Consider the following 24742-nt stretch of genomic DNA (forward strand, 5'->3'; position numbering starts at 1 on the left):
TAAATGGAGAACACTGGTTCTGAATACCGTGTCTGTACTTGTTTGTCTAACCCTGACAGTTGTCTTTATTATCGAAAATCAACAGACACAGACACAATGAGTCTCATGGAATCATTGGAGTCATCATGAATAAACATGTTGACTGGAAGTTCCAAAAGGTCCTCTCTGATATTTTGAAACTTAAGGGAAATACACCCCCCCCGAAACCCCCCCACCCCCGCCTCGCCATCTGTGATTGGTCACCGCGTACCGGCAGCAGAGATTAAGACATGTTTCCCCACTTCACCTCCCCTGTTCCCCACGCCAGCGTCACATGACCCATTACATCACTGGATTGAGGTCAGCGCTGGATTAGGATGCTGGGAGAGTGGTGGAATTACTGAAAGTGGTGGAGAAATGGAGGGAGGAGGGTAGAGAGAGAAGGGCATTAAGAAGAAAGAGGGGCATCGGGAAGAAGGGCAAAGGGGAGAGAAACAAGAGTCCAGAAAATGTACAGTAGAGAGCTTAACGTAAAATGGGGGATTGTACAAAGCAAGCAACTTAAATTCCATTTCCATACTTTTGTTGAAGTGCAGTTTGTGTGTTGGCATGCAGTTGACCTCTGTTAGAGTTCTAACAATAATTTTTTATCAGCGGATAGATAATGACTGAGATAATGGTGTTCTAACGGCAACATAAGTGAGGAGGAAGGATACGTGACCCACAGGAATGGGGTCACAGTCAAAGGATTTGTTGACTGTTGTGGAGATCACTCCACTGTGTCTCTATTTGTCTATTCTGTTCCTCTGTTGACGACTCTCATGTATTCATTGTATAACTTTGTTTTTGTTTATCAAACCATATGGGCAGTCCCCTCCGCCTGTTTGTTGCACTGTTCTCTCCCCTCCCTCTCCATTCCACCCTCCATTTCTCAGGAGATTATGTCTGGAGACTTGTTATTGATGGTCGATGATGATAACAGTCAGTGATAGCAGCTTCCTAACACCTCCTCCCAGCAGCCCACTGCACTGAGACTAGGAAACACTGTCACCACTGATAAATCCACGATAATCGAGAATTTCAATAAGCATTTCTCTATGGCTGGCCATGCTTTTCAGCAACTGGCCCTGCCCCCCCCCCCACCCGCTTCTCCTTCACCCAAATCCAGACAGCTGATGTTCTGAAAGAGCTGCAAAATCTGGACCCCTACAAATCAGCTGGGCTAGACAATCTGGACCCTCTCTTCCTAAAAATTATCCGCCGCCATTGTTGCAACTCCTATTACTAGTCTGTTCAACCTCTCTTTTGTATCGTCTAAGATTCCTAAAGATTGGAAAGTGACCGCGGTCATCCACCTCTTCAAAGGGGGAGACACTCTAGACCCAAACTGTTACAGACCTATATCCATCCTGCCCTGCCTTTCTAAAGTCTCCGAAAGCCAAGTGAACAAACAGATTACCGACCATTTCGAATCCCATCGTACCTTCTCCGCTATGCAATCTGGTTTCCGAGCTGGTCACGGTTGCACCTCAGCCACGCTCAAGGTCCTAAAAGATATCATAACCGCCATCGATAAAAGACAGTACTGTGCAGCCGTCTTCATCGACCTGGCCAAGGCTTTCGACTCTGTCAATCACCGTATACTTAACGGCAGACTCAACAGCCTTGGTTTCTCTAATGACTGCCTTGCCTGGTTCACTCACTACTTCTCAGATAGAGTTCAGTGTGTCAAATCGGATGGCCTGTTGTCCGGACCTCTGGCAGTCTCTATGGGGGTGCCACAGGATCCAATTCTCGGGCTGACTCTTTTCTCTGTATATATCAATGATGTCTCTCTTGCTGCGGGTGATTCTTTGATCCACCTCTATGCAGACGACACCATTCTGTACACTTCTGGCCCTTCTTTGGACACAAACAAGCTTCAACGCCATGCAACACTCCTTCCGTGGCCTCCAACTGCTCTTAAATGCTAGTTAAACTAAATGCATGATCTTTAACCTATCGCTGCCCCCACCTGCCCGCCCAACTAGCATCACTACTCTGGACGGTTCTGACTTAGAAAATGTGGACAACTATAAATACCTAGGTGTCTGGCTAATCTGTAAACTCTCCTTCCAGACTCACATTAAGCATCTCCAATCCAAAATTAAATCTAGAATCGGCTTCCTATTTCGCAACAAAGCCTCCTTCACTCATGCTGCCAAACATACCCTCATAAAACGGACTATCCTACCGATCCTTGACTTCGACAATGTAATTTACAGAACAGCCTCCAACACACTATTCAGCAAATTGGATGCAGTCTATCACAGTGCCATCCGTTTTGTCACCAAAGCCCCATATACTACCCACCACTGCGACCTGTATGCTCTCGTTGGCTGGTCCTCGCTACATATTCGTTGCCAAACCCACTGGCTCCTACCTACCTACCTCATCCCCATATTTGTTTTTGTTTTTCTGCTCTTTTGCACACCAGTATTTCTACTTGCACATCCTCATCTGCACATATATCACTCCAGTGTAAATTGCTAAATTGTAATGACTTTGCCACTATTGGCCTGTTTATTGCCTTACCTCCTTACTTCATTTGCACACACTGTATACAGATTTTTCTATTGTGTTGTTGACTGTACGTTTGTTTATCCTATGTGTAACTGTGTTGTTTTTGTCCCACTGCTTTGCTTCATCTTGGCCAGGTTGCAGTTGTAAATGAGAACTTGTTCTCAACTGGCCTACCTGGTTAAACAAAGGTGAAACATATATGTTTTAATTCACTAGTACATACAGTACCATATCAACACGCATTGGGAGATAACAACAGCCACAGGTTCATACCAGCAGGCTATAACAACTAGACACAGGTTCATACCAGCAGTCTATAACAACTAGACACATGTTCATACCAGCAGGCTATAACAACTAGACACATGTTCATACCAGCAGTCTATAACAACTAGACACATGTTCATACCAGCAGTCTATAACAACTATACACATGTTCATACCAGCAGTCTATAACAACTAGACACATGTTCATACCAGCAGTCTATAACAACTAGACACATGTTCATACCAGCAGTCTATAACAACTAGACACATGTTCATACCAGCAGTCTATAACAACAGCCACAGGTTCATACCAGCAGTCTATAACAACTAGACACATGTTCATACCAGCAGTCTATAACAACTAGACACAGGTTCATACCAGCAGTCTATAACAACTAGACACATGTTCATACCAGCAGTCTATAACAACTAGACACAGGTTCATACCAGCAGTCTATAACAACTAGACACATGTTCATACCAGCAGTCTATAACAAATAGACACAGGTTCATACCAGCAGTCTATAACAACAGCCACAGGTTCATACCAGCAGGCTATAACAACTAGACACAGGTTCATACCAGCAGTCTATAACAACTAGACACAGGTTCATACCAGCAGTCTATAACAACTAGACACATGTTCATACCAGCAGTCTATAACAAATAGACACAGGTTCATACCAGCAGTCTATAACAACAGCCACAGGTTCATACCAGCAGGCTATAACAACTAGACACAGGTTCATACCAGCAGTCTATAACAACTAGACACATGTTCATACCAGCAGGCTATAACAACTAGACACAGGTTCATACCAGCAGTCTATAACAACTAGACACAGGTTCATACCAGCAGTCTATAACAACAGCCACAGGTTCATACCAGCAGTCTATAACAACTAGACACATGTTCATACCAGCAGTCTATAACAACTATACACATGTTCATACCAGCAGTCTATAACAACTAGACACATGTTCATACCAGCAGTCTATAACAACTAGACACAGGTTCATACCAGCAGTCTATAACAACAGCCACAGGTTCATACCAGCAGTCTATAACAACTAGACACATGTTCATACCAGCAGTCTATAACAACTAGACACATGTTCATACCAGCAGTCTATAACAACAGCCACAGGTTCATACCAGCAGTCTATAACAACTAGACACATGTTCATACCAGCAGTCTATAACAACTATACACATGTTCATACCAGCAGTCTATAACAACTAGACACATGTTCATACCAGCAGTCTATAACAACTAGACACATGTTCATACCAGCAGTCTATAACAACTAGACACATGTTCATACCAGCAGTCTATAACAACTAGACACATGTTCATACCAGCAGTCTATAACAACAGCCACAGGTTCATACCAGCAGTCTATAACAACTAGACACATGTTCATACCAGCAGTCTATAACAACTAGACACATGTTCATACCAGCAGTCTATAACAACAGCCACATGTTCATACCAGCAGTCTATAACAACAGCCACAGGTTCATACCAGCAGTGTATAACAACTATACACATGTTCATACCAGCAGTGTATAACAACTTGACACATGTTCATACCAGCAGTCTATAACAACTATACACATGTTCATACCAGCAGGCTATAACAACTATACACATGTTCATACCAGCAGTCTATAACAACAGCCACAGGTTCATACCAGCAGTCTATAACAACTAGACACATGTTCATACCAGCAGTCTATAACAACTATACACATGTTCATACCAGCAGTCTATAACAACTATACACATGTTCATACCAGCAGTCTATAACAACAGACACAGGTTCATACCAGCAGTCTATAACAACTAGACACATGTTCATACCAGCAGTCTATAACAACTAGACACATGTTCATACCAGCAGGCTATAACAACTAGACACATGTTCATACCAGCAGTCTATAACAACTAGACACATGTTCATACCAGCAGTCTATAACAACTATACACATGTTCATACCAGCAGTCTATAACAACTAGACACATGTTCATACCAGCAGTCTATAACAACTAGACACATGTTCATACCAGCAGTCTATAACAACAGCCACAGGTTCATACCAGCAGTCTATAACAACTAGACACATGTTCATACCAGCAGTCTATAACAACTAGACACATGTTCATACCAGCAGTCTATAACAACTAGACACATGTTCATACCAGCAGTCTATAACAACTAGACACAGGTTCATACCAGCAGTCTATAACAACTAGACACATGTTCATACCAGCAGTCTATAACAAATAGACACAGGTTCATACCAGCAGTCTATAACAACAGCCACAGGTTCATACCAGCAGGCTATAACAACTAGACACAGGTTCATACCAGCAGTCTATAACAACTAGACACAGGTTCATACCAGCAGTCTATAACAACTAGACACATGTTCATACCAGCAGTCTATAACAAATAGACACAGGTTCATACCAGCAGTCTATAACAACAGCCACAGGTTCATACCAGCAGTCTATAACAACTAGACACAGGTTCATACCAGCAGTCTATAACAACTAGACACATGTTCATACCAGCAGGCTATAACAACTAGACACAGGTTCATACCAGCAGTCTATAACAACTAGACACATGTTCATACCAGCAGTCTATAACAACAGCCACAGGTTCATACCAGCAGTCTATAACAACTAGACACATGTTCATACCAGCAGTCTATAACAACTATACACATGTTCATACCAGCAGTCTATAACAACTAGACACATGTTCATACCAGCAGTCTATAACAACTAGACACAGGTTCATACCAGCAGTCTATAACAACAGCCACAGGTTCATACCAGCAGTCTATAACAACTAGACACATGTTCATACCAGCAGTCTATAACAACTAGACACATGTTCATACCAGCAGTCTATAACAACAGCCACAGGTTCATACCAGCAGTCTATAACAACTAGACACATGTTCATACCAGCAGTCTATAACAACTATACACATGTTCATACCAGCAGTCTATAACAACTAGACACATGTTCATACCAGCAGTCTATAACAACTAGACACATGTTCATACCAGCAGTCTATAACAACTAGACACATGTTCATACCAGCAGTCTATAACAACTAGACACATGTTCATACCAGCAGTCTATAACAACAGCCACAGGTTCATACCAGCAGTCTATAACAACTAGACACATGTTCATACCAGCAGTCTATAACAACTAGACACATGTTCATACCAGCAGTCTATAACAACAGCCACATGTTCATACCAGCAGTCTATAACAACAGCCACAGGTTCATACCAGCAGTCTATAACAACTATACACATGTTCATACCAGCAGTCTATAACAACTTGACACATGTTCATACCAGCAGTCTATAACAACTATACACATGTTCATACCAGCAGTCTATAACAACTATACACATGTTCATACCAGCAGTCTATAACAACAGCCACAGGTTCATACCAGCAGTCTATAACAACTAGACACATGTTCATACCAGCAGTCTATAACAACTATACACATGTTCATACCAGCAGTCTATAACAACTATACACATGTTCATACCAGCAGTCTATAACAACTATACACATGTTCATACCAGCAGTCTATAACAACTAGACACATGTTCATACCAGCAGTCTATAACAACTAGACACAGGTTCATACCAGCAGTCTATAACAACTAGACACATGTTCATACCAGCAGTCTATAACAACTAGACACATGTTCATACCAGCAGTCTATAACAACTAGACACATGTTCATACCAGCAGTCTATAACAACTATACACATGTTCATACCAGCAGTCTATAACAACTATACACATGTTCATACCAGCAGTCTATAACAACTAGACACATGTTCATACCAGCAGTCTATAACAACTAGACACATGTTCATACCAGCAGTCTATAACAACTAGACACAGGTTCATACCAGCAGTCTATAACAACTAGACACAGGTTCATACCAGCAGTCTATAACAACTAGACACATGTTCATACCAGCAGTCTATAACAACTAGACACATGTTCATACCAGCAGTCTATAACAACTATACACATGTTCATACCAGCAGTCTATAACAACTATACACATGTTCATACCAGCAGTCTATAACAACTATACACATGTTCATACCAGCAGGCTATAACAACTATACACATGTTCATACCAGCAGGCTATAACAACTATACACATGTTCATACCAGCAGGCTATAACAACTAAACACATGTTCATACCAGCAGTCTATAACAACAGCCACAGGTTCATACCAGCAGTCTATAACAACTAGACACATGTTCATACCAGCAGTCTATAACAACTATACACATGTTCATACCAGCAGTCTATAACAACTATACACATGTTCATACCAGCAGTCTATAACAACAGCCACAGGTTCATACCAGCAGTCTATAACAACTAGACACATGTTCATACCAGCAGTCTATAACAACTATACACATGTTCATACCAGCAGTCTATAACAACTATACACATGTTCATACCAGCAGTCTATAACAACTATACACATGTTCATACCAGCAGTCTATAACAACTATACACATGTTCATACCAGCAGTCTATAACAACTATACACATGTTCATACCAGCAGTCTATAACAACAGCCACAGGTTCATACCAGCAGTCTATAACAACTAGACACATGTTCATACCAGCAGTCTATAACAACTATACACATGTTCATACCAGCAGTCTATAACAACAGCCACATGTTCATACCAGCAGTCTATAACAACTATACACATGTTCATACCAGCAGTCTATAACAACTATACACATGTTCATACCAGCAGTCTATAACAACAGCCACATGTTCATACCAGCAGTCTATAACAACTATACACATGTTCATACCAGCAGTCTATAACAACTAGACACAGGTTCATACCAGCAGTCTATAACAACTAGACACAGGTTCATACCAGCAGTCTATAACAACTAGACACATGTTCATACCAGCAGTCTATAACAACTAGACACAGGTTCATACCAGCAGTCTATAACAACTAGACACATGTTCATACCAGCAGTCTATAACAACTAGACACATGTTCATACCAGCAGTCTATAACAACTAGACACATGTTCATACCAGCAGTCTATAACAACTATACACATGTTCATACCAGCAGTCTATAACAACTAGACACATGTTCATACCAGCAGTCTATAACAACTAGACACAGGTTCATACCAGCAGGCTATAACAACTAGACACATGTTCATACCAGCAGTCTATAACAACTAGACACAGGTTCATACCAGCAGTCTATAACAACTATACACATGTTCATACCAGCAGTCTATAACAACTAGACACATGTTCATACCAGCAGTCTATAACAACTATACACATGTTCATACCAGCAGGCTATAACAACTAGACACATGTTCATACCAGCAGTCTATAACAACTAGACACAGGTTCATACCAGCAGTCTATAACAACTAGACACATGTTCATACCAGCAGTCTATAACAACTATACACATGTTCATACCAGCAGGCTATAACAACTAGACACATGTTCATACCAGCAGTCTATAACAACTAGACACAGGTTCATACCAGCAGTCTATAACAACTAGACACAGGTTCATACCAGCAGTCTATAACAACTAGACACAGGTTCATACCAGCAGTCTATAACAAATAGACACATGTTCATACCAGCAGTCTATAACAACTAGACACAGGTTCATACCAGCAGTCTCTAACAAATAGACACAGGTTCATACCAGCAGTCTATAACAAATAGACACATGTTCATACCAGCAGTCTAAATCTATAACAAAGGCAGTTTCATAACATAAGTCTAAATCTATAAACAAAGGCAGGTTCATAGCAGAAGTCTAAATCTATAACAAAGACAGGTTCATAACAGCAGTCGAAATCTATAACAAAGACAGGTTCATAACAGCAGTCTAAATCTATAACAAAGACAGGTTCATAGCAGAAGTCTAAATCTATAACAAAGACAGGTTCATAACAGAAGTCTAAATCTATAACAAAGACAGGTTCATAACAGAAGTCTAAATCTATAACAAAGACAGGTTCATAACAGCAGTCTAAATCTATAACAAAGACAGGTTCATAACAGAAGCCACTAACTGCAGTATGTTGTTAGACGTACCATTTAGGTGAGGTAGAAATCCTAAATGGACTATGACTAGTTACTGTAACCCAGTGAATTCCTCTGGGGCAGACTCTCCAGATGAGTCTGTGAGAGACTGGCACAGCAGAGCCTGGCAGGACTGGGACCGGCTACTGGAAGAAGTCACACTCCCAATACTGCCAGCATTGCCATGAAGACCCAGAAAACACTATACTGTATGAAAACATGATAGGGATGGAAAGTATTTTACTGTAATATTCAGATGTTCTGTCTAGTTTCCTTCATGTTTTTTTCTAAGACATTTTTTGTCCACTCTTGTTCCTATCTGTATGAGGCCTTGTTCTCGTCCCTCATTTATGTACTACAGGTCAAAGTTTAATTAAAGATGCTTTTTCCCAAGATGCACTGGGCTTCGAGGGCAGCTGTCATGGGTAATGGTGGAACCAATTTGTCATCTGGAGAGAGAATGACAGTAATCCTGCCAACAGAGAGAAAGATGTCAGGAGAATAATGCACATGGAGATGGAGAAGAAAGCCTGGAGAGACAGTGACACCGTAGAGAAGAGAGAAAGAGATAGGAGGAGGAAGAGAGAGAGAGAGACTGTAATCCTGTCTAATTCACTTAGTGAAGCGCTGAAGGGGCAAGACACTAAGAGGATTGGGACATTCTCTAAATTAGATCAGTAAAAATAACTAAGTGCAAGGAGAGGTGAGAACGAGTGTGGACATGTGGGCACATGGACACAGGACAGGGGAACAGGACAGGACAGAACAGGGGGACATGAAAGGACATGGGAACAGGACGGGAGAGGGGGACTAAGGATGATAGTGGACATCTTCACTGACAGACATCAGATAATGTTGACCTAGTGCTCCTGTATGAGACTTCTCTCCAAGTCAGAGAAGGAACCAGAATCCCCTATTTAGTTCTACTTCAATTGAACCCTAATTCTAAGGCTGACCTACCCCCTTTCCCTCTCTCCTCCAACCCTGACTATGCCCGAATCAGACTTCTCTCATAAACAAATCTAATCCTGACAATAATCTCAGTCCAAGACATGGACAATAATCTTGGATCCAAACACTGACTATTACTCTCGATAATAACTAGGTGTTAAACTTTAAGCCCCAGTATTGACTTAGTAAAATAATATAACATGATTGTCAGTCAAGTGTTGATCCAGTGATAGGCCTAACCATAATACTGATCATATTACAACACTAAATTCCACTGAGACTACTGTATTTACCCTCAAAACGAATTATGGAGTGAGTCCTTCCTGTTCCGATTCTATTTGACATAAAATCATGACAATAATAATAACAGAACATTTTCATAAAAACAAGAATAACAATAACTTTATTTGTATAGCACTACTTAATACAAGTAACAAAGTGCTTCACGTCATAAAACAAAAGTACTAACAAAGAAACAAAAACAAGAGGAAGGAGAAATGAAAAAAAGAAGATGGCTAATTAAAATCGCACTGTACATTGAAATCAAACCTTAAATGCATCTTTATGAAAGTGTATCTTCACAGTGTCAAAAGAGGATGGAATGAACAGTATTCTCAGTGATAATGATAGAATATGATTACATTCATACCTCCCTTATCTCACCTCATTTGCTCACATTGTATATAGACTTATTTTTCTACTGAATTATTGACTGTATGTTTGTTTTACTCCATGTGTAACTCTGTTGTTGTATGTGTCGAACTGCTTTGCTTTATCTTGGCCAGGTCGCAATTGTAAATGAGAACTTGTTCTCAACTTGCCTACCTGGTTAAATAAAGGTGAAATAAAAAATAACCATTTTTATAAAACAACTATTAAAACTTCATTTTCATGAGATTAACAAATTCAATGGTTTCGTCCTTTCCGTAAATTCATTCTGCACTCATAGAATTGGGATGTACTTTTCTTCGGCTTCGTTCACAAACAAAACATGTGGTATCCAGTATCCTTTGATTGTCTCCTTTCTGTTCACATAACCTCTCAGTTATCTCACCCAACAATACACCATCTTCTAGTTCCATCCAGCCTATCCCAGAGAGCAGTCTAGAACCCAGTCTTGAACCAAGAGAACCCAAGCATGCCACCGCATTCTCACAAACAATGATACCCCCACCCAACACTTACGTGATGCCAATTCATCTCTGTGAAACTAGGCTTCTGACAGAACAGAGCATAATTGGGAAATGCTATTTTAATTTCCCTTCGCTCCCACACACACCTTCTAGCTCCGTCCAACCTATCCCAGAGAGCAGTCTAGAACCCAGAGCCAGAGAACCCAGAGCCAGAGAACCCAAGCGTCCTACATGCCATCATGTTCTCACAAACAATGGTCCACCCCAAGTAAACTCTTACGTGACGCCAATTCATCTCTGAAGTTATGCCTCGGAAAGAACAGAACTGGGAAATGTCATTTCTTTTTCATTTAGTTTTATTCCTCACAAACCACCCACCCCCTCGTGCAGAATGTCGGGGGGGGGGGGTTTGTTGGGTTGTTGGGATTAGGAATCGATTACGAAGAAATTGGACTGTAGGGCTGGCTACGTCTCGCAGGGGCGCTGGCCTGGCCGCAGGATGATTACAGTATTTACAGAACATCCCGGTGGCCAGCTTGTTTGCCAGGGATTAGAGGCAAAGAAATGAATCATATTTTAAGTCCTAAGTGTATCTGTGTCTCCCGCTCTGTCCCACTCTGTCTCTGTGCTTTACTAGTCCATATGCTGCTCCCAGGGATTACCATGGGGGAGGTTCTGGTCCTCTCGTCTGTTTCCTCCATCGCTCTACTCCTCTTTCTCATCTCTTATCCATCTCCTTGCTTTTCATCTCTCTTTCCTCTCCTGCCTCGTTTCTCATTTCTCATATCCCTTTATCCCTCTCTCTATTCATCCCTCTCCTATTTTTCTTTATCATCTCTCTGCTCCCTGACTATAGACGCGTAAATTAATAGAGGGGCAGTGTGTACCCTAGCGGTTAAGAGTGTTGGGCCAGTAACCAAAAGGTCCCTGGTTCGAATCCCCAAGCTGCTACCGTGGAAAATATTCCGTTCTGCCCTTGGGGATGGCAATTAACTCTCAACAACAACTGCTCCGGTGATGTGGACTATGGCAGCCCCACGCACCTCTCTGATTCAGAGGATACATTCAGTTGTGCAACTGACTAGATATCCCCTTCCCTAATCTGCACTATCTTTGGGGTATCCTTACCATCTATGTCAGGGGTTCCCACATTTTTTCACTCAGGCCCCCCTTCCAGCATTGGGTAACATCCCACACCCTCCTCCTGCGTGCATGCGTCATGTCTATTTCTATGGGAACAAGCTGTTCCCAATGTTCATGACACAAACTGTTCACACCCCTCTTGTCGGTGGAGAAGATCATGTTTAAAGTGACATGTTTAAAGTTTATTTCCTGCAATTCTACACATTTTGTCATGGAGTGTAGTGAGAATGTTGCCTTTTTAAAACATATTTTCTGCTATTCTACACATATTGCCATGGCTAATGTGTGTTCATGTGATAGTTGAGTGACTCAAACATTACAACAAAATCTATTTTGCTAAAAAGCCTAGCTAAAAAAAACGTTAGCTGACACGGGCTAGTTGATCTGGATATTACTTACAAGTTAGAAATAGCTCAAAGATCTGCAATGACAAGAGGAAAACTGATGGTGCACAACCCAATTTAGAAATTGCACCTTGTGGATTCTATAATTACAACTTTCAAGAGTAAACTGAAGGCTGACTGAGTTCCTTAAAAATATGATTATATATATATATATATATATATATATATATATATATATATATATATATATATATATACAGTACCAGTTTGGACACACCTACTCATTCAAGGGTTTTTCTTAATTTTTTACTATTTTCTAATAGTGAAGACATCAAAACTATGAAATAACACATAGAATCATGTTGTAACCAAAAAAGTGTTAAACAAATCCAAATATATTTTATATTTGAGATTTTTCAAAGTAGCCACCCTTTGCCTTGATGGCAGCTTTGTACACTCTTGACATTCTGGCCTTAGCAAGTCTCTTCTTGGTGTCCTTTAGTAGTGGTTTCTTTGCAACAATTCGACCAAGGGCTGATTCACGCAGTCTCCATTGAACAGTTGATGTTGAGATGTGTCTCTTACTTGAATGCTGTGAATCATTTATTTGGGCTGCAATCTGAGGTGTAGATAACTCTAAGGAATTTATCTTCTACAGCAGAGGGAACTCTGGGTCTTCCTTTCCTGTGGCGGTCCTCAAGAGAGCCAGTTTCATCATAGCACTTGATGGTTTTTGTGACTGCACTTGAAGAAACTTTCAAAGTTATTGAAAATTTCCGGATTGACTGAACTTCATCTCTTAAAGTAATGATGCACTGTCGTTTCTCTTTGCTTATTTGAGCTGTTCTTGCCACAGTAATGAACATGGTATTTTACCAGATAGGACTATCTTCTGTTTATCACCCCTATCTTGTCACAACACAACTGAATGGCTCAAATGCATTAAGAAGGGGAAAAAATCCACAAATGAACTTTTAACGAGGCGCACCTGTTAATTGAAATGCATTACAGGTGACTACCTCATGAAGCTGGATGAGAGAATGCCAAGCATGTGCAAAGCTGTCATCAAGGCAAAGGGTGGCTATTTGTATATATAATCTATGTAACTCTGTGGACATCGTGTTGAAATGCGAAGATCTACTGAGCAAGAATATTATTCACCAAGGAGATTTTCATCTGAACAGAGACGCTGTGCCATTACAGTCCTAAAACAAACTTTGACCCAAATATGTCAATGGGCTCATATTCAGAAATAGTCTTGAGTAAGAGAGCTGATTGAGGATTGGTTTGGTCTTTTAGATAATAATGAATAAGGTTATATGGACAGGAAGGACCCTGATCCTAGATCAGCACTCCTACTCTGAGATGCTTTGTGAATACGGTCCCAGATATTTGTTTAACCTGCATTGGTCTTTTTACAACCTATTGTCCAGTGCACTTTTCATAACACAAGTCTAGCTGACCTTACTGACAAAACACATGGACATATATGTCAGCCATCCAAATCCCTACCTCTCTCATGTCTCTGCTTTGGGAGGTTCAACAATTGGCCCCCACAATCTTAGGCCTACTTCTAATTGGTTTCTACTCTCAACATCTCCCCTCTCAACCTTTTGCATGGATCATAGTAGTGTCCCTGGACGTCACATTTCTATCCCATTCTGTGTATGTACGACAGATACTTTACCTCCTGCTCTCTTTGCAGGGATACAACATTATAACACATGTAAGAGTGGGAAAGTGATCTAGAAGAGGCCTGCAATCTTAATAGTTGCTTCATTCTTATTGGTTGGATGATTAACTTCTTATGGCTGCAGGGGCAGTATTGAGTAGCTTGGATGAAAGGTGCCCAGAGTAAACGGCCTGCTCCCCAGTCTCAGTTGCTAGTATATGTATGTATTAGTAGTATTGGATAGAAAACACTTTGAAGTTTCTAAAACTGTTTGAATGATGTCTGTGAGTATAACAGAACTCATGGCAGGCAAAAACTTGAGAAGAAATCCAAACAGGAAGTGAGAAATCTGAGGTTGGTCGATTTTCAACCCAGGCCCTATTGAATTCACAGTGAGATATGAATGAAGTTGCACTTCCTAGGGCTTCCACTAGATGTCAACCATCTTTAGAAACATGAATGAGGCTTCTACTGTGTTGTGGGACTGAATAAGAGCTGAATGAGTCAGGTTACTGGCAGAGAGCCATTTCCTGGTCATGCGCATTCCACATGATATCGACCTGCGTTCCATTGCTCCTCTACACACAAAGGAATTCTCCGGTTGGAACTTTATTGAAGATTTGTGATAAAAACATCCTAATGATTGATTCTATACTTAGTTTGAAATGTTTCTTCGACCTGTAATATAACTTTTTGAAGTTTTTGTCCGAAATAATGCTCGACCTGCACGAGCGTTTGGATATGTATACCTAATGCGCTAATAAAAGTAGCTACTTGGACATAAATAACGGACATTATTGAACAAATCGAGCATTTATTGTGGAACTAGGATTCCTGGGAGTGCATTCTGATGAAGATCATCAAAGGTAAGGGAATATTTATAATGTTATTTCCTGTGTCTGTCGACTCCAACATGGCGGCTAATTTTATTATTTTTCTGAGCGCCATCTCAGATTATTGCATGGTTTAAAAAAAATCTGACACAGCGGTTGCATTAAGGAGAGGTATATCTATAATTATATGTGTATAACTTGTATTATCATCTACATTTATGATGAGTATTTCTGTTGAATCGATGTGGCTATGCAAAATCACTGGTTGTTTTTGGAACTAGTGAATGTAACTCGCCAATGTAAACTCAGTTTTTTTTTATAAAAATATAAACTTTATCAAACAAAACATACATGTATTGTGTAACATGAAGTCCTATGAGTGTCATCTGATGAAGATCATCGAAGGTTAGTGAATAATTTTATCTCTATTTGTGCTTTTTGTGACTCCTATCTTTGGCTGGGAAAATGGCTGTGTTTATTCTGTGGCTTGGTGGTGACCTAACATAATCGTTTGTGGTGCTTTCGCTGTAAACCATATTTGAAATTGGACACTGTGGTGGAATTAACAACAAGATTACATTTAAAACGGTATAAGATACATGTATGTTTGGGGAATTTTAATTATGAGATTTCTGTTGTTTTGAATTTGGCGCTCTGCACATTACTGGCTGTTGTCATATCGATCCCGTTAATGGGATTTCAGCCATAAGAAGATTTAAGTGCCGCTAAAGTGTACATGTCACGCCCTGACCATAGATAACTGTTTATTTTCTGTGTTGGTTGGGGTGTGACAGTAACTAGGGTGGGTTATCTAGGTGATTATTGATCTATGTTGGTCTGGTATGGTCCCAATCAGAGACAGCTGTTTATTGTTGTCTCTGATTGGGGATCATATTTAGGCAGCCATTTTCCCATTGTGCTTAGTGGGATCTTGTCTAGGTATATCGTTCCAGTGAGCATTATATCAGCTTCACATTTCGTTTGTGCTCTTTATTGTTTTTGTTCTTTGAGTTTTTCTCTTCCTAATTAAAAGGATGGAAACATACCACGCTGCATCTTGGTCCACTCCTTATAATGATTGTGACAGAAGATCCCACCACAAACGGACCAAGCAGCATGGCCAGGAGGAGCAGACATCCTGGACATGGGAGGATATCTTGGATGGTAAAGGGATCCTGGACATGGGAGGAGATCCTGGCTGGAAAGGATCGCCTTCCATGGGAGCAGACGGAGGCAGCGGGGGAGGAACAACGACGACACCGGGGTTCGCGGCCACGACGGAAGCCCGAGAGGCAGCCTCAAAACATTTTTGGGGAGGGTCACATGGGGTGGTTGGTGGAGACAGGTTTCAGACCAGAGCCAACTCCCCACACTCACTTTAAGGGGCGTGTGACCGTTCAGGCACCATGTTATGCGGTGCCACGCACTGTGTCTCTAGTGCGCATTCACTCGGTGCCAGCTCTCCGCACTTTCCGTGCGAAACTGAGCATCCAGCCAGGATGGGTTGTGCCGACTCAGCGCTCCTGGTCTCCAGTACGCCTCCTCGGACCAGGATATCCTGCGGCGGATCTACGCACTGTGTTTCCAGTGCGCCTTCACAGCCCAGTGCGTCCTGTGTCAGCGCCCCGCACTTGCAGGACTAAAGTGAGCATCCAGCCAGGACGGGTTGTGCCAGCTCTACGCTCTAGACCTCTAGTGCACCTCCACAGTTCAGTAGGTCCTGTGCCTCCTCCCCGCACTCGCCCTGAGGTGCGTGTCATCAGCCCGGTGCCACCTGTACCGGTCCCACGCATCAGGCCTCCAGTGCGCCTCCACAGTCCAGTACGTCCTGAGCCTCCTCCCCGCACTCGCCCTGAGGTGCGTGTCATCAGCCCGGTGCCACCTGTACCGGTCCCACGCATCAGGTCTCCAGTGCGCTTCCACAGTCCAGAGCTTCCGGCGACAGTTCCCAGTCCAGAGCTTCCGGTGACAGTTCCCAGTCCAGAGCTTCCGGTGACAGTTCCCAGTCCAGAGCTTCCGGTGACAGTTCCCAGTCCAGAGCTTCCGGTGACAGTTCCCAATCCAGAGCTTCCGGCGACAGTTCCCAGTCCAGAGCTTCCGGCGACGTTCCAAAGTCCGGAACCTCCTGAGACGGTCCACAGTCCGGAACTTCCTGAGACGGTCCGCATTCCGGAACCTCCTGAGACGGTCCACAGTCCAGAAACTCCTGAGACGGTCCACAGTCTGGAGCCTCCAGCGAAGGTCCCCTGCGAAGGGTTTCCGGTCCGGAGTCACCTGCGACGAACCACGGTCCGGAGTCCCCGGCGACGATCTATGGTCCGGAGTCCCCGGCGACGATCCACGGTCCGGTTCCTCTGGCGACGATACACGGTCCGGAGCATCCGGCAACAATCCCCGCACCAGAGCCACCACGGTCGGAGTCCGCACCTTGGGGGGGGTACTGTCACGCCCTGACCATAGAGAGCTGTTAATTCTCTGTGTTGGTTGGACAGTAACTAGGGTGGGTTATCTGGGTGATTATTGATCTATGTTGGCCTGGTATGGTTCCCAATCAGAGACAGCTGTTTATCGTTGTCTCTGATTGGGGATCATTTTTAGGCAGCCATTTTCCCATTGTGCTTTGTGGGATCTTGTCTAGGTATAGTTGCCAGTGAGCATTATATCAGCGTCACGTTTTGTTTGTGCGCTTTATTGTTTTTGTTCTTTGAGTTTTTCTTTCTAATTAAAAGGATGGAAACATACCACGCTGCATCTTGGTCCACTCCTTATAATGATTGTGACAGTACAATGTGGTTGGCATGCTGCTGTTCATTGCACACTGACAGGATTGTGTTCTTACTTTGTTTGGGTGCATTTTTATACACGTGGTTATTATGTGAGCATTTATGTACCCGTTTTAAAAGAGGAACGTTGCATATTTTATTTGTGTGTCAACAGAGTGAATTCCTTTTTTCAGCATGTGAACTGGATGCAATCAGTGTGTAGGGATAATCTTTGATTCCACTGGAGTCTTTGATTAAATGTTATTTTCTTAGCCGAAAGCAATTTTTCATTTAGACAATGAAGTTATGCTACCCCTAGTAGTAGTACTGTATCCATCCGTCTTTTAGCCTGTTGTGAAGCTCAATGTATTGGATTATGACCATAAAACACAAAGACCATACAGACTTTCTTCAGTTGTTTAATGTCTTAAAACTAAATATCTGTCCCATGTAGAGTTGGGGAAACACACAAGAGATATGTCTGATATACTAAAGAGGGTGAGTCATTCGTATCAGGACACAAAGAAAAGCATATATTAGAATGCAAATATTGAAAGTATACAATCAAGAACTGTACACAGTATTATATCCTATCACCACTAACTGTATTGGATAAAGCCCTGAGTTTGAAAAACGTTGGTCAGAAAAGACGAGACCAGAAAACTGAAATTAAAAAAATATATATTGCTAGTCTTGTAGAAATTAGGAGTGAAGTTGCGTGTTGTGTCTGTGTAACACATTGTTGGTGCCAGACATGATTGCATTTTCAAGTAAAGTTTAATATTTACAAAAAGAACAAAATAAACAGAATAATAGCAATATTTATAAGAGCTGTGGAATTAATTATAATTATAATTATATTAATAATGATAATATTAACGTCAAACAAATTACCACAATTGTACTTCAAAGGACGCACAAATTTAAAGAAACATAATATGTTATAGTCTAATACAAAAAGATGAAACGATACATCAACACAAAATGGTACCCCTCGCTCCTTTACAGGTAACAACTGAGAGAAGCTCCGTGCTTTCTGTGCAACGGTAGCGCAGTCATGGCCAGACCCTTCCCTTTCTACTGTTGAGTCTTCTCTCCTGCAAATATCTCATTGTAACAGTATATTCGGCAACAGGGTTTGTTAAGTCATTAAGGGAAAATGTATTTAAGTGACGTAATCATCATAGTCGTCCAGCCTCCCCCAACAAACACAGAGTTGGATAGAAACGCAAAGGCTACACATTGGTCATCCTTGCAGATCCCAGAATGCCTTGTGCCCAGATGTGATTCATTCCATGATGGGTGCTTAAAGACAAGAGGTCTGTTACTAACCCTATAGCCCTAACCCTGCCCCTCTTTCTTACCCCCTTACCCCCCTTCACTCTAACACACTGTCTGCCGAGGGTCCCCTCCCTTCAAAGCTACTGGGGGAAAAGGATACAACAATAGCCTATGGTCTCTACTTGACAGTACCAAAGGTTATCCTTGCTTTACCCAACCCCTCTTTCTTATTGAGAAACACATGCACGTCTGTGTGTCTGTCTGTGTGTCTGCCTGTGTGTCTGTTTGGCTCCAGGATCTCTGTTCACCAAATATGAAAAGCAGCTTCATAACAAAAAAAAAACATAAAACAAATGACAGAGGGAAAAAGAAAACAACATTGTCCCCATTGGAGTCAGTCTTCACCTATGGCTGGAACTCCCTCTGTTTGTTCAATATCAAATTTAAGGCAGAGTAATTTTCTTCATTACAATGGACACAACTTTCAATTGTTCTGAAGTAATGACAAAAATAACCACTGGATCAAATTTGGTCAAAAGTCAAGGCCAGCCCACCCATCTTGGGGATTGAATTCCACTTTTCCTTTCTAGTTTACAGTTACCATTAAGCACAACAAGACCACTAAAGGAGTGACAGATCTTGTTCAGAAATCAACTTGGGGTTGACTATCAGCTACCTGAACGATGGGATTCATTGCAACCAATATTTGAATCTTCTTTTTTCTATTTTCTTCTCTTTTTAAATCAATTGTTCATTCTCTCCATCAAATATATACCCCATTCATCCTTCAAGTTGCAATCTCTGTTCATTTGGTCCACAAAACCCTGATTATGGAATACAAGAATGGACCTGTGTCAATGATGCAGTTTTTTTCTAAATGTAATCATGAAATTATAAATGTATTTAATTTCATTCTACAGGTATTGCTTTCAATAGTGTGGTATGTAGTCCTTTTTAATAAAATCGGTTTTCAATTTTAGTATCTCAATTATCTTTTTACATGTTGATTTGTTTGTCATCAATTCTATAGGACTATCTTTATTACTTTAATGTCCCATTGATTGTGCATTCTCACATTGATAATGCTGTATTGATTGGATATGATATATTTGACAATATTGATTGGATATAATAGATTGATTGGATTGATTGAATATAATAGATTTGATGTGATCAGTGATTTCTTGTCACCTTCCCAACAATCACAAAGTCCAACATCAATACTTCCACATTGCTTTCCATAACACAAGAAATAATGACATATTACTCAGTCAATGAGTTCATGGACTGAAATGATTAGTTGACCATCTATGTGTCCAAGTCTTTAACACTGAATGGAATGAGAGCTTCTCCTGGCTGGTCCCTTCCTTACCTCCTCCCCCCTACAAGACCTGGAACTTCCAGGAGTTCTGGTCTTTGTAGTCCAGGCAGTCAGCTGCGTTGAAGTTGAGTTTCCAGGAGGCAGCTTGGTCCTTGTAGTCCAGGCAGTCGACGGCCCCGAAGCCCAGCGAGGCGGCTGTGTAGCCCTGTGAGGACAGAGAGGGGGACTGGCTTAGGTGCCCACCCATAGAGGTGATGGGGCTGAGGGCACCCCCTGTGGCAGAGAGCTGTGAGTGCATGGGGGACAGGTAGGAGCTGCAGTCCAGGCCAGTGAAGTAAGAGGATGAGCCTGCGTAGCTCTGGGTGTAGGCCGGGGCCTGGGTGTAGGTCATGGGGTAGGCAGAGGAGCGCTGCATGCAGGGCGTGGTGGAGGCTGACAGGGGGTCTGGCAGCGGGGAGATGGAGGCAGGGCTCCAAATGGACACGGTCGCATTGGCACTGCTGGAGCTGGGGGTGATGGCGGTGCCAAGGGGAAGGGGTGCTGGACTGTAGGACCCGTTGGTGTTGGCACTGGCCTCAGAGTTGGCCTCCCGGGCTGGAGAGGCCTTCTTCTTAGGTGGACGAGGTTTAGACTGGCCCGTGCTCTGCTGTGCCTGCTGGCGGCATTTAGCACGACGGTTCTTGAACCATACCTGTGGAGGAGCACGTGGTGAGTTCTCAGACAACTCGGCTCCCATTCTGGCCAAACAATCACTGACGTTTTGTAAATTGACAATTGAACCACTTTCATTTTTGCAAGATCATTTAAACAATTCTAGTGGGCATTTATGCATGAGAGTATATAGCATGTTTATTACCTGTACACGAGACTCTGGTAGGTTGATCTTAAGGGCCACTTCTTCTCTCATGAAGATGTCGGGGTAGCGGGTCTTGGAAAACAGTGCCTCCAGGATGTCCAACTGCGCGCGCGTAAACGTGGTCCTTTCCCGACGCTGCTTTCTGGGGATGTCTAAAATACACACACACACACACACACACACACACACACACACACACACACACACACACACACACACACACACACACACACACACACACACACACACACACACAAATATTATTTTTCCTATATTTCGTTTCATCATATATTTGTTTTTGTGAGCCTTTTCCCCCTTGACTATTGCTTTCAAATGGAACACGAGAAAAAATTAACAAATTAACTGTAAATCACTTGTTTGGTGTTTGGTCAAATTGCCAACTTAAATAATAGTCTAAATTAAATAAGTCTCATTTAGAATTTAATTCGTGTAATATAATTGTACTAGTAAGTAGTTACACTGAGGCATAAATTATGTTCTCTACGAAAATATGTATTGTATATTCAGGGGTGCTTTGTTTCCAATGTTATAGAAAATAAATATATGGCTCTGGCCTTCACATGTAATATCGTGGACAATTCAGCCAGAAGTCGTTTCGTTTGTTACATCATTAGATAAACAACAATACAGTTCAATATCTAGTTGTTTTAAAATTGGTCAAAAATGTATCGTTCCCTTTATGTAAAAAAAAAAGTGTTATTTAATGTTCGAGTGTTTTATTAACTTTAATTAGAATATTTAACATTATCCATTGATTCAGATATACATTGTGGCTTTATAAAACATAAACAAATACTAAACAAAATACATTTGATAAAGGGAACGAAATGTATCTTGATAAAACATGTATCTTTTCACAGGAAGTTAGGTCTTAGTGAATTAGACTGGTGATCATAACGCATGGCCCTGGATCAATCATTGAACAAAAACACACACATTTTCATACAAATAGTTGTTAGGCCTACCACTTACACATCAAGTAAATATGTCATCTCATTTTAAAGCTATCATTTTACTCCTAGACCCTTCAAACAAGTTACTATGGACGTTCCCCATATCTTTAAAAAGATAAACAAACATGGAGTTTTTTTGTATGTGCGCAAAAGGCATTTCCATTTGAAACAACGATGACCGTCGAAATTTGGCATCAGCTAAGAATAAAATATGGAGATATATTATGCACAATTCGCTGTCATAAGTCTAACAATAAGAACGAAAACAACATAATGGGGGTTCGTTGTGCACCGCTCCTTTTACGCACTCGTTGCGCATGAATAGGTTAGCAGTACCGCTTGGAATTCCGGCTGGATTCTGCCCGTTTTTCCATCATATAAAGTGCAATTGTTGAGACAAACATTTCTAAAACATGAAAAAGTTGAAAATATGACTTACTTGGGTATCCGACGGCAGAGTGTAGTAGATCCATGCCCGGGCCAGACAGAGTTAACCCGTTCACGGCGTAATGAGGCTGCTTAATGTAGGACATCATGCCTGTGCCGGCTTTAAAACGCTCCCTCACCCTCTCTCTCTCTCTTACACTCAGGCCGGGGGCCGGGTCTTCTGCTATTCTCCAGGGGGTGTCTCTCTCTCTCTCTCTCTCTCTTTCCTCTCTCTCTCTCTCTCTCTCTCTCTATGTCCCTCCCTCTCTCTCTTTCTCTCAGTCACTTGTTTTTCTTTATATCTTTCGATCGGATTTTTGTTTTGTTTTCCTATTTTGTTGCTGACCCTGTCGCAGTATGTTGCCAACTTTTGAGGCTACAGTAGCACCTATGCCCGCCGGTAGTGAAGGTGCAGGGCGCCGGTAGAGTGCAGGTGCAGGGCGCCGGTACTCCTTGTCTGCTGCTTTCACACCTATTGATCAAACTGTTTCAAGGCACAGCTATTCAATTGGTATTGTGGTGCCGGTGTATTTTTTCAATTTCACTTACAAAGTAACCTGAAAGCAATAATTAAACACACTAACCAATGGTATGATCACAGTTTTAAGTGTGATAAACCTTTCAATCCACGTGCGCTTTCGAAGTGCTCATCGGCGTCAAGAAGTGACTCTATGCTTCCTTATTCTTCCCTTGTCAGATCTAGCGTTCCCTCGACTGAGCTCGAGCCTGTTGAAGTCTGTTGAAGCAAAGAGGATCAAGTCGTGCCTCCGGTGAGTGGCGATAAGCTTGGGTGAGAACGCGGAACTGAGCGAACCAAGAAAGAAGTTGGCTAATTAGAGTGAAGTTCTTGCGCGGAGTAGACTCTGACCCCTCCCTCTCTCTTGTCTCTATCTCTCTCTCTCTCCCTGGCCTGACACACACAGGCTTTGCACTTTGTTGGATTTGATTGTCTTTCTTTTCTCCGCACACCATGCACATTCATCCAGTGATATAAAACAACAGTTTGATATGTGGACACAAATCATATTGAACATTGGCGAGACAAACTGATTTACGCTGTTATTTTTCGAATCTTCTTAAAAAAGGAAACATGGGAATAACAATTTTGAATAAAAACGTACAGTAACTGCACAGCTTACCAATCCACTTAACCAAAACAAATAGAATGTTACACTCATTCATGACAGTTAAATTGTACAGTTAAATAGATGTGCAACTCATAATTTCTGAGTAGCCAATACGTTTTGTGTGTTATGAGAGTCCGTTTTGAATTGTTAAAGACAAAAGGACAAGCTAGCAACTCTGTTCAAGTCATTTTCCTGGAGACGAAGAGGACCTTTAGGAGTTGAACAGCAGTGCTGCACTGTCAGGGAAAGCTTGATAGCCATCAAAGAGTACGTCTGTATCGAATCTCTTGTCTTGTTTGGAGAGAGCAGATTTAATACATTTTACACCGCTTTTAAAATACAGAAATAATTGGGCGATGTAGTCTGAGTGAGGAAGTTCAAGGGATAGAAGGGAATGGGGGTGGGGTGGGTGTACAAGCAGGATTAAAACTACACAAAGGCCGCGTTGTTCTCTACTAAAACCCCTACTGATCCCCAACATACTCCCTCTTTTATATTCATCTTTCTGTAGTAATAATAATAACAATAATACTAGTTAGAATTATGATGATAATAATAATAATAATGGTATGATGTTATTTGTTATAATATTAGAATTAACAGGGATAACAGTGCATCTTATTATTGTCTATCAAAATAGTAACATGGTAACAACTGTATGGTCATGATTGTGCGTTAAAGCTATTTTTTTATAGTCTCTTGGGGCATTTCATTCCAAATAAGTGGATGAGTTATTACAGACACACTTTGCAGAAGTCTGTTTAAATTGAACTCCTTCGCCCATGCCCCTCTGCGCTTTTAATTATACATATATGGTTTGATAGATAGTATCGTCTGTTATGGTGTAAAACAATGTTTTGGGCAGCATTAAGATTGGCTAAAGCATGATAATAAAGCGCAATGCCACGTGTTGTTTAGTTGGGACTGAGAACAT

At 41.6% G+C, this 24742-nt stretch overlaps 1 protein-coding gene across 1 annotated transcript; it reads right to left on the reverse strand.

Moving 5' to 3' along the window:
* Positions 1 to 18226: 18226 nt before the first annotated feature.
* LOC112265275 (homeobox protein otx5-like) lies at positions 18227 to 23539 on the reverse strand. Its single transcript, XM_042296002.1, has 3 exons — positions 22695 to 23539; positions 21282 to 21433; positions 18227 to 21116 (listed from the first exon to the last, which is right to left on the reverse strand). The coding sequence occupies exons 1-3, from the start codon at positions 22789 to 22791 to the stop codon at positions 20487 to 20489; spliced, it is 879 nt and encodes a 292-aa protein (XP_042151936.1). The 5' UTR covers positions 22792 to 23539; the 3' UTR covers positions 18227 to 20486.
* Between the last annotated feature and the right edge of the window lie 1203 nt (positions 23540 to 24742).

Source organism: Oncorhynchus tshawytscha, linkage group LG13 (assembly GCF_018296145.1).
Source record: "Oncorhynchus tshawytscha isolate Ot180627B linkage group LG13, Otsh_v2.0, whole genome shotgun sequence".
Lineage (NCBI taxonomy): Eukaryota > Metazoa > Chordata > Actinopteri > Salmoniformes > Salmonidae > Oncorhynchus > Oncorhynchus tshawytscha.

Bases quoted from the DNA above. Each gene is read 5' to 3' on its own strand.
- LOC112265275 (XM_042296002.1), bottom strand. From the start codon at position 22,791: ATGATGTCCTACATTAAGCAGCCTCATTACGCCGTGAACGGGTTAACT. The intron at 21,434-22,694 runs GTAAGTCATATT...TGTGTATTTTAG, and splicing joins CTCTGCCGTCGGATACCCAA to ACATCCCCAGAAAGCAGCGT. The intron at 21,117-21,281 runs GTAATAAACATG...GCTCCTCCACAG, and splicing joins TACCAGAGTCTCGTGTACAG to GTATGGTTCAAGAACCGTCG.